This window comes from Dasypus novemcinctus, chromosome 22 (assembly GCF_030445035.2).
Source record: "Dasypus novemcinctus isolate mDasNov1 chromosome 22, mDasNov1.1.hap2, whole genome shotgun sequence".
Lineage (NCBI taxonomy): Eukaryota > Metazoa > Chordata > Mammalia > Cingulata > Dasypodidae > Dasypus > Dasypus novemcinctus.
This window is the reverse complement of record NC_080694.1, coordinates 31,336,236-31,361,786: the sequence shown is the minus strand read 5'-3', so window position 1 is coordinate 31,361,786 and position 25,551 is coordinate 31,336,236. Positions and strand designations below refer to the sequence as shown.

General features: G+C 38.2%; 1 protein-coding gene across 3 annotated transcripts in view; it reads left to right on the top strand.

Moving 5' to 3' along the window:
• EXOC2 (exocyst complex component 2) overlaps positions 1–7,112 on the top strand; it is a 228,893-nt gene extending 221,781 nt beyond the window's left edge. For 2 of the 3 annotated variants that reach the window (XM_004466865.2, XM_058285163.2), the window contains exons 26-28: positions 1,831–1,892; positions 4,068–4,127; positions 5,328–7,112. In XM_004466865.2, the coding sequence (XP_004466922.1) occupies positions 1,831–1,892; positions 4,068–4,127; positions 5,328–5,421 (216 nt within the window). In that variant the 3' untranslated portion in view covers positions 5,422–7,112. The remainder of the gene's footprint in view (positions 1–1,830; positions 1,893–4,067; positions 4,128–5,327) is intronic. The other variant, XR_009182715.2, reaches the window with a different exon arrangement.
• The last annotated feature ends 18,439 nt before the right edge of the window (positions 7,113–25,551 follow it).

Genomic DNA, 25,551 nt, shown 5'->3' with positions numbered 1-25,551 from the left:
GGGCCCAAGCAGTTGAGCACACTTCTCCCACATGGGAGGTCCCATGTTCAGTTCCCTGTGCCTCCTAAATAAGACAAAAAAAAAAACCTAGTCATCATCGAGGAAAAACAAAATGAGCAGGGAGCAGATGTGGTTCAAGCAGTTGAGCACCCACTTCCCCCATGGGAGTCCCAGGTTCAGTTCTTGGTATCTCCTAAAGGAAAAACAGACAAGGAGAGTAGGAGCAAAAACAATGAGCAAAATAGATGAGGGAGCCATTGTGGGGGTGGGGGGATCTAACCATCGGTTGATGATCATTTGGGTTCCTTCCCTTTTTATGCTAATATGAATAATGATGTGAATATTCATGTACAGCTTTTTGTGTGGACTGTTTTCATTTCTGTTGGGTAGATATCTAGGGGTGGAATTGCTGGGTCATATGGTGGTAACTCTATGTTAACCTTTTGAGGAACTGCTAGACTTGTTTTCCAAAGTAGCTGGATCATTTTACATTAAGACTGGGATGTACAAGGAATCCAGTTTTTCCACATCCTCACCAGCACTTATTTTCCATTTTCTTAACAATAGCCTTTCTATTATAGTGTGTGTGAAATGGTATCTCATTGTAGTTTGGATTTGCATTTCCCCAATGGCTAATGATGTTAAGCATATTTTCATGTTTTATTGACCATTTGTATGTATTATTGCATTTTAAGTGTTCTTTACATATTCTTGATAGAAATCCCTCATCAGATATTTGATTTGTGCAGTTTTTCTCCTTTCTGGGGTTGTCTTTTCACTTTTTTAATGGTATCCTTTGCAGCAGAAAAGTTATTAGTTTTGATGCTATCTAGTTTATTTATTTTTTGTGTGTTCGGTACTTGTGTTTTTGTTGTCATTTCTAAAAGGCTTTGCCCAGCCCTGGGTCACAAAGGTTTACTCTTGCTTTCTTCTAAGAGTTTTACATTTTTATCTCTTACATGTAGGTCTATGATCCATTTTGAGTTAATTTTTGCACTAAGGAAGGGGTCCAACTTTATCCTTTTGCCTATGGCTCTCCAATTGTACCTGCATCATTCGTTGAAAAGACTGTTTCTCCTTATTAAATTGTCTTGTCACACTTGTTGAAAATCAGTTGACCATAAATGTGAGGGCTTATCACTGGACTCTCAGTTCTCTTCCATTGACCCATGTACCTGTCCTTCTGCCAGCACTACTACACTTAGTGTAACTTTGGGGCAAGTTTGAAATCGGGAAGTGTGAGGCCTCCACCAGTGTTATTCTTTTTTCAAGATTGTTCTGGCAATTCTAGATCCCTGGAATTCCCACATGAATTATAGGATCAATCTGTCAATTTCTGCCAACAAAGCCAGCTGTGATTCTGTTGGATCCATAGAGCTGTAGGTTCACTTTTGAGATGAAAGTCTGTGCTAAGAAGGTCATCAGTGTGAGGAAGTAAACCAACCACTTCCTTAAATCTGTGGGGGAAGGGAATCAGTCAGAGCAGCATTTCAGATTCAGAATTTTAAGAGAAAAGTTACTGGTTAGAGAATAAATACAAATGGCTGGAAAATCATTTCATAGCAAGGCATCTAGCGCCCTGCCCTGACAGTCATATACTTGACACAAGTTCATTCCTGGTAAAAGGAAATGTTGTCATAGCCTATCTCTCTGGACCATTTTAGAAAGTCTGTTCCTGTTCGTTAGTCACCCTCGTGGAGGGAACGGGCACCTTGCTGAGCGGTGTGCCCATGGTACCTGAGGGCAGAGGCTGCTCTGCCTCGTTTCCTGTTTGTATTTGATGATTGAAGCATTTTCCTGTTGTCACTTTTATCCTTTTTTCATCTTCAGGCAAGGCTTGAAATCTGTGCATTAAGGGATACTGTGGCCATTTACCTGACACCTGAAAGCAAGTAAGATGCTAAATGTTCTTGTTCTGAGTGCTTTATTAAAAGTCAAAGTCATTTGTTATTGCATAAAATCCTTTGTAATAATATTTGATCAGAGTTAATGTTCATGCTTCCCTGATATGATAAAGTATATTTGAATAATCAAAAAATTTTAAGTGAAAAAGCATGCATCTATAATAACCCAAGACTTCCCCAGACCACTTCTTTGTAGCACATTATAAAGAGAAAGGGGTTTAATATAATTTTGTTTTTCATTTACTACTGATAAATCAGTCTCATAAATGACACGGCAGAACATTACTGACTTCCTAGAAAAGGAAAAAATAAGAATCAGGTCTTAATCTAGCCATAGCAGACTCTGAAGGACAGTTAAATCAGCACAAGAGGAAACCTTGTGGTTTGTCTGTGAAATTTTGTAGTGGAAATTTGATGATAAATTTTAGCTGTTTTGAATGAAAGTCAGGATTTCCTACCATAGAAATAGTAGGTGAACTGAAACAGCACTAACTACTTACCTCTACAAAATGGCCTACACCATTGGCAATATTCCCTAGGAATTACTGGATGATATTATTAAACGGATTGAGAAGCTAAGTAGTATGCAAATAAAATGACCAAGGGCACTTAGTTCAGCATGCATATCCATTCCCTGCCAGCGTTGCACAGCATGGCTTAAGCCATCATTTTTACTCTCATCTTTGCAACTAAAAAGACTTTATAAATTTTTTCTTCTCAAAATGAAGTTACCACCTCATTCTTGTTCATTAAGCCTCACCAGAAGCCATTTTCTAGATGTAACCCATGTTAGTTATTTAGCCACATCTTTTCCAAGCTATCACAGTCATGTGCAATGTGCTTTATAATAGAAAGCACCTATCACATTTGATATATGTCCTTTATGTGAGTGCCTGTCTACTTATTCCCGCTCATCTAACTTTTCTGAGCCTAAATTTCTCATCTGTAAGAGGAAGTTAATAATTCCTTCTAGGCAAAGTATTTGGGGGATTAAATGAGAAAATGCTTAAGCTCACTTTCTGAACTTTCAGTGTGCTACAGACGATGGATGATATCATGTGATCATCATCATCAGTGTAGAACAGTAGCATCACATTTCCTTTGATTAATTGAGAACAAGTATACAGTAAACAAGATGATGGTGATACGGCGGCATGTGACTTCCGTCCCTTTCAGTAAAATGGAAAGCCAACTTAATACCGGACAAGGAGAGAGGCCAGCATCATACTCCGCAGAAGTGGTGGCTGTTTCCCAGCACCAATCTTTATGCCCGCCTGGGAACTCTCCAGTCTATGTATGTTGCTGTGACAACTGCCCCTAGTTGGAGAAACATTACTCAAACATATATTTCCTGGTAAACTGAGTATGTTTTTACATACAAAATCAAAGATCATTTTAAAGTCTTGAAAATTACATTTATTTATTTACCTCAATCACCCCATCCTGAAAAAGAATGTTTGTTCTTGGTAATCCAGTCTTAACTGTTTGTTACTGAGCAGTAAGTGTTCTTACTAAACAATATCACTTAGGATGCTGTTCGTTTTGTTCAGGGATATTTCCAGTACTTTGTATCTGCAAGAGTGATTCTGAGTTCACTCAAAATGGATGGTGACTTTTTCTTTTTTTTTTTTCTTTTGGTATTTATACAGCTCTCTGTTTTCCTATAAATTTTATATTATGGCTATATTCAGTTATTATAAGATTGACTATAAATCAGACCCTATAGATATTAATACCATAAATGTCCCTCGTGTGTAACCTTCACAAGATTGCCCCTATTTCCACTTAATTCCCTTCCTTTCTATCAAGTTGTTTTGTCTAGAGCCTGTTCTGTTTGGAAAAGAACATCTCCCCATTTCATCTGTCATCTGTAGTGAGTCGCATCCTTTTCTCATCAGTTTCTCCTTTAGCTTCTCACAGTAATGTTTCATTTCTTAATTTAGTTTTTCTGACCTTACTCCTACAAAGCCTCCATCTGGTGACTACCCTCACTTTTACTTTTACTTTTTCTACTGTTTTTCACTTTTACTTTTTCGAATATTTCCTCTTGCTTCACTGGCTCATTTTGAAATTTTTTATATTTAAGATATGCTTATGAATTTTTAATGAATTCCCTTAGAACTATGAAATTCTTCCATTTAAATGCCAATGCTTATCTTGTAGGTCTAGTTTTAAACAAGCTTTGGAAGCTCTGCCTCAGCTCTCAAGTGGAGCAGATAAAAAGTAAGTTCTGTGTTTTATTCTCAGGATCCAATTAGGTGTGTTGAACAAAACTTTATTACCTACAAATACCTCTTTTTTTTTTTTTAATGATTTGGATTTAAGTCTGAGCATTTCTTAATGGCCCTTAATATTGTGCGTTATGTTAACGTTACCTTGCTTGGCAGTGTGACCAGTGACAGTAAAGTAAACCTTTCTTCTGGGTTTATGGCAGTTAGAGAAATTAGCTGTTTTCTTGTTTAAGTGACTAATATAGAAAAAGTTGAAAGAACGCTTATTTAAATTTGACTCAACAAGTAAACAGTGTAACTTGCTTATATTTTAAGAAGATAATATTTAGGTAAATGTGAAAGAAGACATCATAGTTAAATGCAGGATTTAAGATTTGTGGACCTACTATGTGCCTTGCGCATATGTGCCTGTGCATAGTAGGTCTACACACAACATAATTGCTCAGATAGCAACACATGGAATCAGACAACTCATGGTAAGATAGTTTGAGCCTGGTTTTGGTTGCTTCACTAAACTAGATGAACTCTTAAGATCCTTCTGGTTCTAAAATTATATAAATATATTACACTATGGGGGGAAGAAATGAAATATCAAGTATTAAAATGATTTTCCCAGTGGAGTGGAATTAGAACTAATGATTCTTCAGGTGCTTAATTTATTATTTTTAGTTCACCACTCTCCAATATTTGTTACAGACAAAAATGCAAAATTAGAGGAACTGAAAACAAATCGATGTTTGCTGGTAGCAGAGGGAGAGGTTGACTGCAAAGGGGCAGCCAAGGGAAGTTTTGAGGGGTGATGGACTGTTCTGTACCTTGATTGTAGCGGTTGTCACAAACTTGTGTGTTTGTCAACATTCATAGAAATATGCACCAATACGAGTGAATTTTAAGTATGAAACTTTTTTTAGTGAACTGAAACAAAAACTTTTAAGGAAGAGCCTAATTAATTTGGGAGTAAGGGATTAGAGGGAGATTTATATATACCAATACCCTTGACTACTTTGCTTGACTTATTTTTCTTACTGACTTAAGAATCCATTAAAAAATAACTTTTTTCAGCTACCTTCTGAAAACAGCAAGCACAAGTCATATAGCTGGATAGCTGGATAGCTAGCTCTCGGAATGTTCTCCTCTGTTTCCATGCAACCTTCATGCTTTGGGGACTTAAAATCTGCTCTCCTCCCTACAGGTCACTGGAAGAGCTTCTGAACAAGTTCAAGAGCAGTATGCACTTGCAGCTCACCTGCTTCCAGGCTGCTTCTTCAACCATGATGAAAACATAAAAATCTGCGAAATAAGGGTAGTCTAGAAAGATAACAAATGATAAAACTATTAATTTTCTTAATTTCCCTAAAGGTATTTGCTATATAAAGTTTGGGTTTGTAATTTTCCCCCCTCCAATTGGCAACTTTAAAAAAAAGTTGTTGATATATGTTTTCCTTTAACCAGAATTACCCTCTTTGAAATGCCCTGGCAGTATTTGCTTTTGTCACCTTTATTGGATTAAATCCTGCCTGACTGTGTTATCTCTCACAATGTATTATTTCTTGGCTCTTTGTCACGTGTAGTCTAAGGCAGAAAGGGTCACTTTCTCCGGAGGGTTTTGAGACTGCGTCTGTCTCTGTGACAAAGCACTTCTCAGTGTCTCCTCTACTGGACTTTTAGATCAGCAGCTTCCAAAACACATGGATAGACTGGTAAGAGATTTGGAAAGTTGTTATATTTAGACATCTTTTGGGCTTTAATTGTTCTAAACTGTACAGCTGCACTTAAATGCTGTCTTATACAAATGACTGTAAATCTCCTAATTCAAGTAGGCTTTTGGAAAAATTTGAGATCTGCATAAAATATACCATATTTGGGATACATTATTTGTTATCCATATGTCAATGAATTAACTGCATTTTGCTGCCCTCTTTTTACTTTTCACAGTGGTAAACATTAAGCACCCTTTTTTCTTCATTCCTGACTTGACTTTTCTCACTTCATTGCTGTTGATGTGTTTACTTATCCCTGGAGATCTGTATATCCAGTGTCACTGCACTTGCATACCTGGCACTAGGTGACACTGACAGGCTTTATTGACAGTGGCTGTGGTCTCCGTGTTTCCTAAGCCAAGCCTGGCCTTTAATGGCTTACACTCCCACCACTGCTGCTCCTTGCACATCAACTGTCTGCTTCTCCAGTAGTTTATTTTCTACCACTTTTCACCCTCCCCATGACTTACCCAGTAGCTCAAAGAATGCTAGCCTGGCAATGTCTTTTTTTTTCTGAAGATGTAAAGAAAGCTCTTCAGTCACCAGGCTGTGAAAGCTGCAGATGAGCCTTGTACGTTTGTCCTACATTTGCTGCTACTTCATTTACTGGAATAGGTTCAGTTCACCACGACCTCTTTGAAAGGGAACCCCCCCCCCAACTTCATCACACGATTTGCTTCAGAAAACTGAGTAATTTTCTTTTTGTAGTCTTCTTGTTAAGGATTTCCAAATTTTCTGTGGGTGTCATAGAATTTCCCTTTTCAGTGCCAAAGTTAATGTCTTTATAACACAAATAATTTTAGAGCCAGGATAACTATATACAGTGTCCATTATTTGAAGTAGGTAAATGCTGTTGTACTTGTTCATTTGGTGTATGGTGGGGGATCATAGTAACTGGAAGGGAAATTTTATCATCTTTTACAAATGTGGTTGGCAAAGCACATCAAACAATGTAGGTAATATTGTCTCTCCTAGGCATCTTAACCGTTATGATCTAACGACTATAAACTCTAAATTACAAATCCGCAATCCTGAATGTGAGTTATTTTAAATATCTATTACAGAGGATTCAGCCAATAAAGAAGCTGTCTTCAGTGTAAGATGTAATTGAGTTTTTCCTCTCAGCATCTTCATTTCAACATATTTGCATTGGCTGTATAACTTTATATGTCTAGTTAGAACACTCAAAATAAATACTTAAATTTGATTTTACCCCATATTTGTCTGATCATTTTCAGAAAGCATTCATCAGATGTCCTGCTAATTCTGTTTGTTGGGGACTTATGTGCTGGGCATTGTACTAAATTATATCATTCAATCCTTACAACAACCTTATGACACCTTTATAAATGGTTTGGTAGTATGTCCATTTCACAGATAAGAAAACTGAGGCTTAGAGATTAGAAACATCTGAGATCACAAGGCTGACAAGTGGGCGGATCAGTGTTCAAACTCACAGTTCTTTCCCACTTGACCATGCTTTCTTTTCTCCAACCACGAGGGACACAGATCAAACAAAACCCATAAATGCCAGAGGATAACAAGCGTGAAGCAACATAAGAAAAACTAAGTGCTTTTCTGGGCCAGAGAATGGAGAAGCAACAGCATAAAAAACCTCATATGCAAATGAGGTGGTTCTAGGAATACTTTTCCAAGTCCAGGGGGACTTCTTGGAAGAAAGGGGGATTTCAAAAGCTGCTCTAGTTGCTGAAGAATTTAGCTGGCAAAGAGAAGTTGGAAGTGTATGTGACATAAGGTAGAAGGAAATGGAGGGGCAAACAAGAACTTGGAGCAAGTTTACAAAGGTGGCTGAGAGCATTAACAAGCGCAAAGATGTCTTCAGGCTTTGGGTCACATTTTGGCTTTAGCATATCCATGTTTATGTGGGTCACTATGCCTTCATGCGAGTTAGCTTCGTCTCCCACACTTTAAATGCAAAGGGAATATTAGAAACTAGTTTTTTTTACTAAGACTTTCTGTATCAGTGTACTGTGAAACTGGCATGTTCTAGAAATGAATTGAGCATTGCAAAAATAAGAATCATTGCTGGGGGCACAGTTCAAGGAGTTACCTCGTTTCTTTGCCATCTTTTCATTTAGTTTTCTTAAAGGGAATGAATAGAAAAGATTGAATTTTAATTCTGGACTTAGGTACAAGCTGATGGGTGTTTCTGTTTTGATAATGCGATATTCTGTTAGTTGCATAACATTAGTGTAAGTGTGTTTTTTGAAAAATTACAAACTTCAACCACTTTTTAAATCAAAATTAAATTTCTAAAATAAAGTCAGACCTATTTTAATACATGTATTAAAATTATGCATAACTTTATAGACTGAAACTTGCATGTGGTTTTGTCATAAACATTTGTCTAGCAGTATTGTAAAGATTTTTATGTGTATTTATAAACTGCTCTAAACACTAAAAGATTCTGATATATGATTGCTATACACATCTTAACTAATACTGCAATTCTAACAATTTTAAGTTTGCTATCAATACTAGTTGAATATTTTATATATTAGGGTCACCAGGCATTTTGTGTACTGATGTCATTTCATTTTCTTTTCACCCACATTTTTTAAAATTTGTTTTTATCATATGTATCACTGGAATGCCTTTTTTATCCTGGCCAGATTATAATTACAAAACAGTAAACATTTTATGAGCAGGGTCCGGGTCTTTGGGTTACCCATTTGCACTTTGGCTAATGAAAGCCTGTTGGATGTAAACATCTTTCTCCTATGGAGTACATAGTCTCGTGGGCAAGGTTAGCACTGAAACTGGTCATCATGTCTTCCATCACTGTTTTAACCATGACTAGGATCCCACTGGTTTGGTTTTGTTGGACATTGTTGATGTTGTTATTGTCTCTGTAAAATTTTTCTTAAATATTCCTGTCCCTCCTGCCTACAATCCCTCTCACTAGGCATAAATCCCCAGAAACCAAGACTGAACTCTATTGAACTCAACCTGAACCCTGTCTTAGACAGCCCACCAATGGGCCACCAAAAGGCACACCATAGAGGAAGGAGGGGAGCCAGGAAAGAGTGGGATCATAAGATCACAAAAGTCAGGGGAACAGTGAGGACTTCAAAAAGAATAAAGCAGTCATCAGCCAGAACATTCATTGCAGATGTGGCATAAGGCTGAGTACCAAGAAAGTGATTGCTGGATTTGGCATTTTGAAGAGCAGAAGAGACTATGTAAAGCAGAGTGGGTGTAGCTCAGTGGTTGAACTTTACAAGGTCCCAGTTTCAATCCCTGGTACCTCCTGAAAAAAAAAAAAGACTACAGAGGATGATAAGGAGAGAACCAGAGAAACTGAATCTTTGGGCTTGTTTCTCTGTACTCAAGGTAGGGGCTCTAATGAGAACTGCCTCTTGGTTTAATATGACAAAGTATCCAAACCTCAAGACAAAAATGAAACTTCTAAGGGTCATTCCTTAAGTAACTCTCCTCTGCTCCCTTTTCTTTTTAAATACCTTGGGTGCCCGATAAAGAATGACCCTTTGTTTACTCCAAAGTCTTCCCTTTCCAGATGCTTGTGACATTTCTCTTTCTAAATGACAGGCTTCTGAACCAGCTACGAGTGCCCCAAGCTTCTAGGCAGGCACCCAGATGTCAGTGGCCAGGGAGTAGTTTCCTTTTCCTCCTTGTTTCCCCATGCCCTGCTCTCAGCTGACCCCAAAGCCCTACTGAGGACTGTGTGGCCACTCACGCAGCTGCTTCCAAATGACCCCACAGAAACATGCGTTGAATGTTATTGATGAACTTATGTAACAAATGTGTTCAAGTCACCTCTCTTTTTTTAAACTAAATTTGTACTTACACGTAGTTTAAAGAGTCAGATGGTTGTACAGAGCTGGTTGTAGAAACTAGCGGTCCCTCTATACCACCTACCCCATTGTCTGCTCCCTAAAGCATCCTCTTTCAATCCTGTTGGCTAATCTGATTCTTTTGACATTTACCTTGATGTCTCTACCTTATTGATTTATGTTGCTACTTCTTAATTCTCTGGTTTTAGGCACTGTGGTCTTCCTACAATAGAAGAGAAAGATTTAGCTCTTTCATCATCTCTGCCATGCACACAAATTTCCCTTAACCCCTTCGTCCCAGGATGCTCATTTTGGTTAGATTAGTATTCAGTGTTCAAATTGTCATGTTTATATATTCCATGCTTAGCCAGGAATACAATATAATACTTTTCCCATTCTACTTTTTGTATTTTATTTATAGTCTGTATAATTTTTATTCATTCATCCCAAAAAATCCCTCCACCCAACTGGTGATGCACTGCCTCAGCTTTTGTTTATCTGGGAATGTTTTAATCCAGGGGTCCTTAACCTTTTTGGTCCTTGGACCCCTGTGCTAGTCAGGTGAAAAACCATGGACCCCTTACTCAGTCCACACTATACTGTGTATTATTTTTTTTACCCCCCCCCCCCTTGTGGCTTTTTGCTTGCTGTCTGCTCTCTCTGTCCATTCGCTTTCTGTTCTTCTGTGTCTGTATTTAGTTTTACTTATCCCCACCCCCCATTTGCAGCTTGCTTGTCTGCTCTCTCTGTCCATTTACTGCTCGCTCTTCTGTGTTTTTTTGCTTGTCTCCCATTTTGTACTTCGCCTTGCTGAGTCGGCTCTCCACGGTGCTTGCAAGCCAGTGGCAGTCTGCAGAGCCCAGGCCAGGGGCTCTCCACAGCACACAGGCGAGCCTTCCTTCACACAGCGGCCCTGGGACGTGAACCCAGGGCCTCCCATATAGTAGATGGGAGCCCAACTGATTGAGCCACAGCCGCTTCCCTGTACTGTGTATTATTTAATAAACATATCACACCTGCACCAACACGTCCCCACAAGAATAATATTTTTTTTTAATTTCAGTTCTAGCTCATGGACCCCTTGTTAAGAACCCTGCCTTAATCCCTCCATATTTTGTGAAAGACAATTTGCCGATACAAAATTCTTGATTGGCAGTTTTTTTGCTGCCAGCATTTTAAATATGTCTTCCCACAGCTTTCTTGCCTCCTTGTTTTTCTATGTGAAATCAGCATTTAATTTTGCTGAGGCCCCCTTGTTTATGACATTTCGTTTCTCTCTTAGAGCTTTTAGAATTCTCTACTTACTTTTGGCATTTGACAGTTTGATTACAATATGTCATAGCATGGGTCTCTTTGGGTTTATCCTGTTTGGAGTTCATTAAGCACCTTGAATGTGTATAGTCATGTCTTTGGTTCAATTTGAGAAGTTTTCAGCCATTATTTCTTTGAATATTCTCTCTGCCCCTTTTGCACTTTCTTCTCTTTCTGGGACTCACACAATGCATTTATTGGTATGCTTGATGGTGCTCCACAGGCTCCTCTGCACTCTTTTCCTTTTCTTCATTATTTCTTTCTTTCTTTCTTCTGCTCCTCAGACTGGATGATTTGTCTTGTCTTCAAGCTCACTGGTTCGTTCTTCTGCCAGTTCCAATCTGCTATTGAACCCCTCTAGGGAATTTTTAATTTCTTTTACTGTGGTCTCATCTCTATTTGGTACTGTTTCAAAATTTCCATCTTTCTATTGATATTCTCTTTGTGTTCATCATTTTCCAAATTTCCTTTAGTTCCTTGTCCATGTTTTCCTTTAGCTCTTTGAGCATAGTTAGGTCCATTTTTTAAAGTCTTTGTCCTCAATGCCCTGGCTGGTCCTCATTAATAGTCTCTAATGCTTTAATCTCCTCCTTTACCTGGGCCATCACTTCCTCTTTCTTTGAATGTTTTGTAATCTTTTTTTGAAATCTGGACATTTGATATTTTAATGTGTTACCTCTGGAATTTCAACACTTGGGGTTTCTATAACCAGCTAGTGTTTTAATAAAACTTTCCTTGAAAGGCAGGAGCTGAAAATAAAAAGAAAGCTAAAAAGAAAACACCTTTCCCAGTCTTGGCAGGTTGACCTGTGGGGATTCCCTCCTTAGCCTGCTTGGAGAGTAGCTCCAGGCCAAAGGGTCGGGGCCTCCCGGGCCCATGCCGCCCATGCCTCTGGTCTTAGGCATGTACATGGAGCCCTAGGAATTACCCCATTTACGCAATTACAGATGTCTCTCTTCCCTAGTTTCCTCAAGGTCTGGCGCTGCATGACATGTCCTGTGGCCAGCAACCCCTGCCCCAGGCCCCCACTTGACTGCCCTCCCACGGCCCTCTGTATGAGAGCTCTGTGAGCCCCCTGCCACACATGGGGCAAGTTCTGGGACAACAAGGTCTCAGGCCACCACCAGGCAGATTGGGTCAGATACACATGCTCCCAATATTTGCACAAGGGTTTTGTGTTCCCTCTGGAACGGGGATCAGGGATCTGCTCTGGGAACACAGCCCAGCTCTGCACTGAGCCAGGGAAGGGGGCAGGCCGCCAGGCACCAGCAGATCCTGCCCCCTTTAAGTGTAAGTAGCCTCTTCCTGATTTACCGCTTGCCCTGATACTACAATCTTTTAAGTATTTTCTGGAGCTTTAAGAAAGATGTTTCTGCCCTTTCTCATTGTTTATTTGAAACTTCTGTTGGGGGACAGAGCCCTGAAACTTATACTGCTATCTTGATTGGGCATGGCTTCACAATCATTTGTTTTTAATCATATCACAAATTCTTGAACCTTTTGAGAATTTTGCAGTGTAAACTAGTTTGCATCTTTTTTTGTCATACTGCCAGTTTAGAATGTAGTGTTTTAGATCTACTGAACCAATTTCCACTTACCAATCTACTTGGCAGTTTTCAAACTTTGGTAGCTATTACTTCCTCTTCCTTATTAATTTTCTTTGTGGACATATGCCATGCACAGAGAGAGAGAGAGGTGTACATATATACGTAGAACCGCATCATCTTAGTGGGTTTGCTGAGCCAGGGTGAATGTGTGGTTTCAGTCTGCCATCCATAACTGAAAGTTCAGATTAACTTTGTTTTATTTGCTCATAACAACAAACTGTTTACAAGTAAATGGCCTTGTAATTTGTTCATAAGATATGATTGTTTACTACGACTTTAAACATTGGAAGGAATATTAGGGGAGGGAGGCCATGGGCCTTCTGTTCTGATGTCCCCACTCCCCATCCCTTGGTGCTAAAGGTACCAAATTAGGGTTAATGTGAGGAAAATATCTTTTATTCCATAAATAGATACAAGGCTTAGAATACACTAATGAAGATTTTTGCCAAAAACTCCAACTTGACTGTAGAAATCTATTTCACATTTATAAGAAATACAGGGAATAGAAAACCATATTAATGAACAATGACCAAAATCCATACTGTAGGAAACTCTAATGCAAACAATGCATTTCTTCAACAGAGAAATTGCAGGGAAAAAAGTTAAACAGGAGAAAAAGAAGGAGAGCCCAGAGGGGAACCTATATAATGAAAGCTACTTCAGAGATTTACCAGTCAGTTGCATTGTATGACTGTTATTTGGATCCTGACTCAAACCAACAATTTTTTTAAAAAATTAAACAGGTGGAAAATGTTGAACACTGGATATTAACACTGGATTATTGTTAAATTTTTTAGGTGTGATAATGGTATTGTGGCTATGATTTTTAAAGTCATCATGTTTTGCTGTTTGCTTTTCATTTGTTACCAGATGTGTCCATTGGGCCCTTTACACCTTGGCAGCATCACCCAGCCAGAGACCACCAGGAGCACACCACGAGTCGGATGAGCTGGGCACAGAATGGCCCTGTCTGATGTTGACATTGCTGTTCAGAGGCCCAGGTGTGTGCCCAGCCAGCTCCTGGAAGCACCAAGGCCTGGCTGATGCCACCATGCCAGCTTCTGGGGCTGCTTTTCTCTTTCTAACAATCTAAGTTGCATTATGAGATGAAACAACTGACTGATCAACCTAGTGGCCATGAGTGGATAATTCTTGAATCTGGATTATGAAGTTTCATTATATTCTTCTCTCCACTTTTCTTATATTTGTAATTTTCAGTAATGAAAGTTTTAAAAAGGAAAAGCATAACAAACGTAGATACTGAGTAACCCAGCTCATTTATACTAATTTACAATCAACTGAACAAGTGGAGGTGACTAATATCAAACCTTTGCTTGATTGGAAAGAGATATCTGATAACTGGAGAACCAGGGAACTTTAGATACATTGACAGGCAAATAGACAGTACCACCTGGGTTTGTCTGCATGACATGCTGGACCGAAAAAGCTATAGGCTGAGAGAAGTTTGTTAAGGGAGAGTGCTCATAGATCACTTTATGAAAAATCATAGCTGCAGTCCTGGGCGATAGTAGCTGCTATGACAACAGGTACATATCCTAGCAGATAAAGCATTTGTTTTCTTTCATATTATTGTTACCAAATGGTGTTATCTTTTTTAAAGGAGATAAGTTTACATAGAAAAAAGGAATAATTCCCTTTTCAGTATTCATACTAGGAGTTTCAGTGTTTTAAAGGATAATTATTATAGTAAAGTAAAGCTTAATGTTTCAAAAGGTACTGATTCTGCATTCTAATCACTATGTAAATCCTATCAGACTGAAACTCCTGCAGATGACAACCATAATTTTTGGCCATAATACAAAGAGGCAGCGTTCACATTCAGAATATGGGAGGCATGTAGAATGATTTCCCATTTTTCAGCTTTTATTAGGAGCAGTGGTTAAAAAAAAACTGCAGTCCTTTTGGTCTTGGGAACTAGAAGATTGTTTCCAGGAAAGAAAAGAAACAGAAAAGAGATCCCCATATTCTGCTTTCCCAAATCTCTGGCTGACCCCTGAATTATACATCATGAAGCATATTCAGAGCATGGCAACCAAAGACAAATTGCAACTAAGATTAAAGCCTCCACTTCATGAAACTAAGTTTGCAGTTTCAAACCAACCAAAATAATTGCCTGCTAAATTAAAAGAAATAAAACAAGATTCAGAGTCTCTGCAAACTTAGCATTCATAATGTCTAGGATAAAATCCAAAATTACTTGACATATAAACAACAAGGAAAATTGAACACATCTTCAAGAAAATAGAAAATCAACTGAAGCCAACCTTGAAATGATCAAGATGTTGGAATTAGCAGACAAGGACTTTAATGCACCCATTATAACTATCCACAGTGTTGTAAAGGAAAATATATTAGCAATAAATGAACAGATAGGAAATCTCAGCAGAGAAATAAAAACAATAAAAAATGAAAAATCTAGGATGAAAAATACAATTTATGAAGTAAAAAGTTGACTGGATAAACTGAAATAGAACAGTGGTAATGACAGGAGAGAGAAAGTGAACTTGCAGCTAGATCAATGGACATTATCGAATGTGAGGAATAAATGGGAAGATGTTTGGGGAAAAGTGAACATATATTTTCACAGGAATGTGTTAATATAACCAAATCATCTAATGTGGAATTGAAGTCCTAGAAGGAGAGCAAAGAGAAAATTGGGCTGAAAAAATATTTGAAGTAATAATGGCTAACAATTTCCCAAAATAATGAAAGACATAAATTTACAGATTCAGTATGCTAAATGAACAGTGAAAAGGATAAACACAAAGAAGGCCACACTGAGGCAAACTAAAGCCAGAGAAAGAGAAAATCTAGAAAACAACAATTAAAAGAATATACACACACACACATACATATAGAGAAACATTTGGATTAACTCCTAACATCACATCAGAATATGATATGAAATGAGTTCAGAATAATGAAATCACCATCTCTAAAGTGATAGAAGAAAAAGAACTGTTGACTCAGAATTCTGTAACAAGTGAGAATACTCCTTAAAAATGAAGACAAAATAAACATATTTTCAGATCCAAATAAAACTGTTTCCTGTAGACCTGCACTATAAGAAATGCTAAAGGAAACCTTTCACATTCAAAGGAAATGATACTGAATGGAAACTCAGATCCTCAGAAAATAGTGAAGAGAGATGATAAATAGCTAGGTAAGTACAAAGGACTTTTTTTTTTCTTTTTGTTTTTATTTCTCTTAAAATTTGTATAACATATGACTGTTTAGAGCAAAAATTATAGCACATAAAGGAAGGGGGGAATGGACCTATATGATTGCAAAAATTATACATTTACATGAAGTGGTAATATCTTAACTGCAAGTGGACTGTGAAAAACTTAAGGGCATATGCTATAATCCCCAGAGCAAATACTAAAACAACAGAGCAGAGAAGCATAGTTTTTAAAAAACCAATAAAAAATTATAGCAATTTTGTTTAATATTCAAATAATTTTAGGAGGTATGAAAAGAAGAGAAAATAGAAGGAACAAATAGAAAGCAAATAATAGAATAATATACCCAAATGCAACCATACCAATGAAATAATCAAATATTAATCAGCTAAACATGCCAATTAAAAGGCAGATGTGACTCAAGTGGTTGAGCGTCTGCTTCCCATATGGAAGGTCTCAGGTTCAGTTCCCAGTACCTCCTGAAAAAAAAAAAAAAAAAGGAAAAAAAATAACTCGGAGAACCAATGTGGCTCAATAGTTGAGCACTAGCTTCCCAGCCCCCAGTACCTAAAAAAAAAAAAAAAAAAGACGGAGGATGTCAGAATGGAATTAAAAAATTAAGAAGCATGACCCAACTATATGCTATATATGAGGGATACCCTATAAATATAAAAGCACAAATAGGTTGAAAGTAACTGGATGGAAAAAGATATACCATGCAAATAATTTGTATAAAGAAGCCTGGATTGGCTATATTAAAATGAAGTGAAGGAGATTTTAAGACAAAAGTCACAAGAAATAAGAACATTTCATAATGATAAATCATCAATTCATTAGAAAGACATAATCTTACACATGTGTGGCTGATCTAATAAAAGAACATTAAAATGCATGAAGTAAAAAGTGACAAAGGGAAAAATTGACACTTCTATAAGTCTCATAATTTGAGATCAACACTCCTTTCTCAGCAACTGATAGAACAACTAGACAAATCAGCAGACGTGAAAGAGCTGAGCAATAGAAGATGTGAACAATACTTTGACCTGATTAATATTTATAAAACACTTCAATCAATGACTATAGCATACACATTTTTTTAAGTTACATAGTCTATTCACCAGGATAGACTTTTATGGAGCACCATAAAATAAACCTCAAAGAAATTAAAAACATTGAAATCATACAGTTTGCTCTTTGACCACAGTGGAATTAAATTAGAAACCAATAATAAAATATCTAGGAAAACCCCGAATATTGAAAGTTAACACAATTTTAAATAACCTATAAGTCAAAGAGGAAATCACCAGAGAAATTAGAAAATATTTTGAACTAAAAGATAATAAAAATAAAACATATCAAAATTTGAGGGGTGCAGCTAAAGGAGCACTTAGAGGAAATTTTATAGCTTTATGTGCTTGTGTTAGAAAACAGGTCTAAAATAAATGATCTAAGAAAATTTTAAAAAAATAGCAAATTAAGCCCCAAATAAGTAGAAGGGAGAAAATAATAAAGAGCAGAAATCAATGCAGTAGAAAATGGACAAGCAATAGAGAAGATCAATGAAATCAAAAGTTACTAAGCTGGTTTCTCATCTTAACTCTATGATAAACTCTGTACAACTTTGGGAAAGTCACTTCCCCTTTCTATACATGTGTTTACTCATCTGTATAATAAGGATGGTTGGACTATGATGAAACACAACATTCTCTAAATTGGTGATTATTGTAGAAGGAGAAAACCAGTAATAGTGGAAGTTTAAAACTAAGCATATGCTGGCAGTTACTTAGTAAATATGAATAAATGAAGCTTCAGAGAGAATATGACCACTTACACCAGTATTTATTTTTACTGTATGTAATGTCAGTTAATTCACATTGTTTTATCACTTTAAGGAATGTGTACTATGAAAACTGACATGACTCACAGAAACAATGTTTGACATAAAGCTCTGAACTGTGGGCTTAGCTAAGAGTAAACACATTCAAGTAGTTAGGCTGCAAACCCAAGGTTGGAGGTCTCAAGCCTCATTTCCATTAGACTTGCTACTTGGTCCCTGCAAAAATCATTGTCATTGTTCTTGGGTATATTTCCCCATACAAGTTGTTCCCATTATTTTTAACAGTTTTGAATATGATTTTAATGTCCAGGAGGAAGCAAATCACTGAAAACATAGACTTTTAGAAGATAACATAGGGACACATCTTCATGATCTGGGGTTTGACAGTGGATTCTTAGATATGACACCAAAACAAACAACAAAAAAACAACAGATAAATTTGATTTCATCAAAATTAAAATTTTTGTGCATCAAACGAAATTTTTCAGAAAGTGAAAGAACAACCTACAGAATGGGAGAAAATAGTTGCAAACCATAGATAAGGGTTTAATATCTAGAATATATAAAGAACTACAATGCAACAACAAAAAAAAAAACAATTTTTTTAATGGGCAAAGGATGTGAATAGACATTCCTCCAAAGAAAATACTCAAATGGCCAATAAATACACGAAAAGATGTTTAACATCATTAGCCATTAGGTAAATGTCAATCAAAATCACAATAAGACATCACCACACCCATAAGAATAACTTTTTTTTTTTTTTAATGAAAATAACAAGTGTTGTAGAGGAGGCAGAGAAATTGGAACTCTAGTTCATTGTTGGAAATATAAAGTAATGCAGCCACTGCAGAAAACAATATGATATTGCCTCAAGAAGTTAAGTGTAAAATTACCGTTTGACCTGGCAATTTCACTTCTAGGTATATACCCAAAGTATGAGAATAGGGTCTCAAGCAGACACTTGTAAATCAATATTTATAGCAGTTTTCACAGTAGTCAAATGCTAGGGAGAAAAAAACAAGTTTTCATCAATGAATGAATGGTTTTAAAAAATGTGGTACATACATATCATGGACTATTAGCCATAAGGATAAAATGAAGTTATGAGACATGCTGCAATACAGAAGAACCTTAAAAGCATTCTCAGTGAAATAATGTATGATATCATTTATAAGAGGTGACTGCACAATTAGTAAGCTTAATCTGGCAGAAATTTATAGGACTCTACAACCATTAATGAGAGAACTGACCACATAATAAATAAATCACTGTTCCTTCTAAGTGGTTGTGATGGTTAAGTTCATGTATCACCTTGGCTAGGCAGTGGCGTCCCGTTTGGTCAAGCAAGCACTGAGGCCTGATTGTTTTTGTGAGGTTGTTGTGTGGATCAGTGGCATCAATGGCAGATTACATCTACCACAGTCAACTAATGAGACTGTTCAGCAATGTGAGAGGTCTCATTCAATCAGTTGAAGGTCTTAAAAGGAGAAGAGGTGATCTCAGCAGTCAGAAGAGAGAACTTCCTGCTCTGCTTCAGCCAGCCAGCCTCTCCTGGGGAATTCATCGAGGACCTTTGTCAGGGTTCCCAGCCTGCAGCCTGCCCTACGGAATTTGGACTTGGGCATCCGCACAGCCATGTGAGCCAGTTCCTATGTCTCATAATATTTACATTATACATGTAATATATATATTTAACTGCTGTCAGTTCCATTTCCCTGGAGAACCTTGACTAATACAGTAGTATTGGACACTCAAATCATAAATTCTCCAGAGCAGTTTCAAGTGTCCTCACATTCAGTTAACCCAGCAGCTATAAAGAGCGTCTTTTCTCAGGTCTGTGGCCTTCAAGGCCTAGTACTGCCTCTCAGAGCTCAGCAGGCTGCCTAGAGCTGAGCCCTCTCTTGTCTGTGTATTAGAAGGTGTGGGAGAAAAGAACAGGACATGGTGAACAGAATATTTGGAGGAAAGAGCAAACAAACTGGAACACCTCCCATATGCTGAGATTGCACACCTCTAGAAGAGGCAGCATTAACATGTTTTTGGCAAAAATACTATATTATATTCATAACTTGAATTCAATCATAAGGAAACATTAATTGGGGGGCATTCTACAGAATGCATGACCAATACTCTTCTTAAAAGTGTCATGGTTGTGGAAGAGAAAGATTTGAGGAACTCCCAGATTGGATATGCGACACCTCAGTGCAGTGTGGGATCCTGGATTGGATCCTGAACCAGCAGAAGGACAAGATCTGTAGGTTAGCTCATAACATTGTATCAGTGTGAATTTCCTAGTTTTGATCATTGCATAGTGGTTGTCTGAGATAGTAATATTTGGAAAAGCTGGATAAATTAAATGTGGGAAGTCTTTATTTTTGAACCTTCTTTGTAAGTCTGAAATTGCTTCAAAATGAAAAGCTTTTTAAAATGTTTAAAAAGAATAAATACACAATAGAGAAGTTTCAAATCTGTGTGTTGGTGGGAATTTTTGAAAAAGCTAAACCAATAGAAGCAACAATATGGCTAGATAGCTAAGCACACACTAAAAAAGAGTAAATAGAAAAACTAAAAAGCTTTTTAAAAATATTTTTAAATGAATAAACAATAATGTCAATGAACTAATATTTTTGGATAAAATAGATCCTCAGATTAGACAAAAAGCCATCTATATGTTATTTCTAAATATGTTATTTGTCACTCACATATATAAGGACCGAGAAAGATTGAAAGCAAAAAAAGAGTACCAGGAAATATATATTCATGAAAGAAAGCTAGTGGTTCTAATTTGATATAACTTCAAAATATATAATAAAAAATTTGGTAGATTTAACACTTTTATCAGTAATTGGTGGATTAAGAGACAAAATAATTTTAAAATTTAAAGAAAATTTGAAAAGCACAATTAGTAAGCTTAATCTGGAAGAAATTAATGGAACCCTGCAACCATTAATCAGAGAATTGACCACATATTGCAATTAAGCACAAAGCAAGTCTCAATAAATAATAAAGAATTGGTATCATATATATCAAGTTCTCTGAGCACAATAAAATTAAATTAAAAATCCGTTACAAGAAGATAACTTTTAAAACCCCATATATGTTTGGAAAATTTAGACATCTGAATAACACATTATTCAAAAAAGAAATCATAATAAAATTTAGAAATATTTAGAGCTGAATAATAATGAATATTTTCACATTAATTAAAATGTGGGATGCAGCTGAAGAATTACTTCAAAAGAAATGTATAGCTTTCAGTGCTTATTTTAATAGGAATAAAGATTGAACTCAAAAGTTAAAAAATTACTTTAATGGGAAGGAAATAATTTTTTTAAAAAATAGAAGTTAAAGAAATAGAAAACAAAGACACAATAGGGACGATTGACAAGGTCAAAGTTCTTGAGAACACTTAAAAGGGAAGTGGGAGGACAAGATCTAGCAAAGATCCTCAAGGAAAAAGAGAAGAGAGAGCCTAAATATTAGGAATGAAGAGAGCGACAATGGAACATACAACCTGTTTTTTAAATAAAATAGTTTGGGAAGTGGATTTGGCTCAACAGATAGAGCGTCCGCCTACCACATGGGAAGTCTAGGGTTCAAACCCAGGGCCTCCTGACCCATGTGATGAGCTGGCCCACATGCCAGGGAGCCCCACACGCAAGGAGTGCACCCTGTAAGGAGAGCTGCCCAGTGAGGAAAAAATGCAGCCTGCCCAGGTATGGCGCCACACACGGAGAGCTGACGCAGCAAGATGACGCGATGAAAAGAGACCAGATTCCTGGTGCCGCTGACAAGAATACAAGCAGACACAGAAGAACACACAGTGAATGGACACAGAGAGCAGACAACGGGAGGAGAGGGGGCAGGGGGCGGGGAGAGAAATAAATAAAAAATAAATCTTTAAAAAAGAATAAATAAAATAATTCTATGAAAAAAACCTGAATTTCCGAGCACTGCAAGCTGAGGGTCTGGATCCACTGTGATGATCAACCAGGAAGTGCAAATAACCAATAAGATAGCCTATCTCCTTACCACCTTAGCAGTTTGATATTATTTATGAATTCTGAAAAGAAATTATTTTTGTAAAATGGTCATTTCCTCTGGTGTGATAACCCTTTGATTGTATTAAATCAGCTGAGATGTCTCATTAAATATGTTAGGATTAGGGCTCTGATCCAGCCATGTCATCAGAGTGCACCTCAGTGTTGAGTCCCAGCCCCCTTGGGCTGATAAATAGACTCTCACACTGAAGTAGACACAGAAGCAGATGTGCAGGAAGGGAGATGAGCCTGATAGTCTACAGCTACCTTGTGGAAAGAACAGAGAAGCTGAGTCTGGAAAGAAATGAGTCCCAGGGAGAGAGGTGAACCTTATGCCAGCGTACAGCCGACATGGAAAGAAGCTTGAACCATGGAACTGTAAGAGAAAAGAGGAAGATTGAACCCTTGCAGAGATCACCTGCCATCTTGCATCAACATGTGGCAACAAACTTTGGATGAGAAATTAACTCTTATGGGACCTTGAGTTGGACTCTTTAGGGCCTTGTGACTGTAAGCTTCTATCTCAAATAAATACCCTTATGTAAAAGCCAACAGATTTCTGGTACTTTGTACCAGCACCCTGACTAACAGTTTGACTGACTAACACACACCTCTTAAGAACTGCGGTTCAAACCCCGAGCCTCCTTGACCTGTGTGGAGCTGGCCCATGCGCAGTGCTGATGTGCGCAAGGAGTGCCCTGCCACGCAGGGTGTCGCCACGTAGGGGAGCCCCCTGCACAAGGAGTGCGCCCCGTAAGGAGAGCCGCCCAGCGCGAAAGAAAGTGCAGCCTGCCCAGGAATGGTGCCGCCCACACAGGGAGCTGACACAACAAGATGACGCAACAAAAAGAAACAGATTCCTGTGCCTCTGACAACAGAAGTGGACAAAGAAGACGCAGCAAATAGACACAGAGAACAGACAACCGGGGTGGGGGGAGGGGGGAGGAGAAATAAATAAATAAATGTTTTTTAAAAAAAAAAGAACTCCCCTGATCCTAACCAGGAAATGCAGCTGCTCAGGGTGAATCCTTCCCCCATCCCGTTTTGATCCTGTCTGTCACTGCACACAGAACTTAAAACCTATCCTTATCAAAAAAGAAAGATTCTTTTGATAACATAAAAACTAACATTTAGGATATTTTTAAAGGTTTATTATCCTATGTTTGACAGCACCAAATCACAACATAAAATCCCATTATGTAAAAGCTGATGGGTGCTATATTATCCACAATGACATTTTGAATGACAAATAGGCTTTGAAACATAGGTTTTTAATCAGAACATTTAAAGAATGCCACTGTGTTTAAGAACAGAGTTTTTACTTTCCTATCTGTCACTGACACACAAATGATGTTCAGGGCGTCTCTGGCAATGCCTTGCTTATACTTCCTACATCTGCACATTAAAAAACCAGCCCTTATTATTTGATACTCCTCCACCAACTTACACTGATTGAAAGAATTCAGGGGCAAAGATGTGCTTCGGTTACTTGCTTTCCCTTTGCTTTTCAAAGGTTTTCTTTTACAAAGGAAAATGATCCAAAAGTTTTGTCTGAGGAAGTGGTTCTCAAATTTTGCTGTACATTGGAACCACCCAGGGAGTTTGGGGAGGGGTCCCAGGCATCTGCATTTTCACCAAATTCCCTGGGTGTCTCTGCAGTGCACCAGAGTTTGCAAAGCATGGTTTGGAGTTACCATCTGCACTTCTAAGATTCTGTGACATGTCCTGTAGGACTATCACAGAATCTGGTAAATTGGTAAAAACTTGCTGTTTGTTAGTCATTGTTCTCAGTTTACAATTGGTAGCATTTATTCTCACAACAGCCTATTCAGATCTTTACTATTATTATCCCCATTTTACACATGAGGAAACGGAAACACAGGGGTCAAATAACTTGTCCAAGGCCACATAGAGGCAAAAGTAGGGTGTGAACCCAAAATCTGGCTCCAGTACCTGCACCTTGCCACCATTCTGCTACTGTAAGGGTTTCCTGAATGAGGGCCCTCTTCAAGACAGCAAAGTCACAGAGCTAATGATAAGGCAAGCATAGCATGTGTTTCAGCTGTCTGACGACTAAGTCAAAAGTGAAAGGTAACCCTAGGTAGGTTGGTCATTCCCAGGTCCATGGGACTACAGAGGTGAGTAAACTTAGCTCTGCTCTCAAGGAGCACAGAGGCCAGTTGCAGAAATGAAGAGATGTGGAGGACTCTGATGGCCTGGGAGAGGCATGAATACCAAGAAACACACAGGTCTTTGCAGGCCTTTTGAGTTGCTTTCCTTAGGCAAATCTATTACCACAAAGAGGAGGGAAGCAATTTAACCAAAGAAAGCTAGGCTGACAAACTTTGAATGAGTTTGACCACTTTCCCCAACTCCCTGATTTTTCTGTCTGGGTTTGAAGAAATGGAATGGCTATGAGGACAAGAAACCATACTCCTCCCACAGAGGTTAGCTGGAGCCATAGGGAAGGGAGTGAAGGAGATGAGCATCTATGAGGAGATGGCTGGTCCCAGTAGGGACTTCACCACCCCCCACATTCCAGACACATCTGTAAAGGAGGTTCAACGCCATCAGAGAGGAAGGAGGGGAATCACAGGGCAAATGCAAAAGGAAAGGATTACTTTCCCCGCTACTCGTTAGACAGTTTCTTCAAACTTAAAACCATCAGCATCTGTGGTAGTTTGAAGCCATCATCCCCAGAAAAACATGTTCTTGAACTTAATCCCTTCCTGTGGGTGTGAACCCAGTGTAAGTAGGACCTTTTGATGAGGTCACTTCAGTTAAGGTGTGACCCGTGTCATTTAGGATGCGTCTTACAGAGAGAAAGAGCCATGGGGAGCAAGAACCTGAAGATCAGTGGACCCTGGAAGAGAAGGGAGAGGCCACCATGTGCTTTGCCATGTGACAGTAACGTGGGGCCAAGGGTCACCAGCAGGCAGTCCCGAACACCAGTCTTCGGGAAGAAAGCACTGCCTTGATGACGCCTGGATTTGGACTCTTTCCTAGCCTCAAAACTGTGAGCTAATTAATTCCCAATGTTTAAGGCAACCCACTGCATGGTATTTGCTTGAGCAGCCAAGGAAACGAAAACAGTGTCCTAGAATTTTTAGGAGGAAATACCTCAAACCAACGTCTTCTCCTGATGTCATTTCAACTAACACATCTCTTAGTATTTATGGGAGAAATACCATTGCTTTTGAGGAAACATCTGTGATGCGAGGCCCGTTTGCTATTATATAGCAAGCCAATTATTCATCTGCACAAATAACAAAATGTAAAGGCCATCGTGAGCATTAGGATCATGGGAAAGCCGATCCTGAGCCACACTCCTAGATTTAACCACTCTTCCTGTTCCCATCGCCTTGCAGGCACCTAACATGTTATGCTCTTCCAAAAACCTTCAGATACAAGATCTTTGATCCCACGGTAGCCCTGTCAAAGGAGCAGAAAGTTTCATCTGAACTTTACCAAGGAGAGAGCTGAGGCTAGGAGAAATTGGGTGCCTAACCTGTCATCACAAAACCAGCCAGTGAGAGGAATGAGGTTAAAGCCAAGACCCACTGAATCTTAGTGCAAATCCTTTGTGTAGAAGGGAGCTTTCCAGCTGTGCAGGTGAAGAGATGGTGTGTAACCTCAGAAAGAAGGGGTAGTTTTTTCTACTTTAGAGACACCTCCTGCCATCAGCTTCCTGCTCCATAACAGTGAAGGGAATATCCCCAGCCTTACTGCTAAATAGAGGGGCTCTTTTTTTGTTTGTTTTTGAGGAGTCTGATTTTAAAACCGCATCCTAACTTAGGCATCCAAATGAATTCTGCCTTCAGTGTCACTGGCACTGTGTTA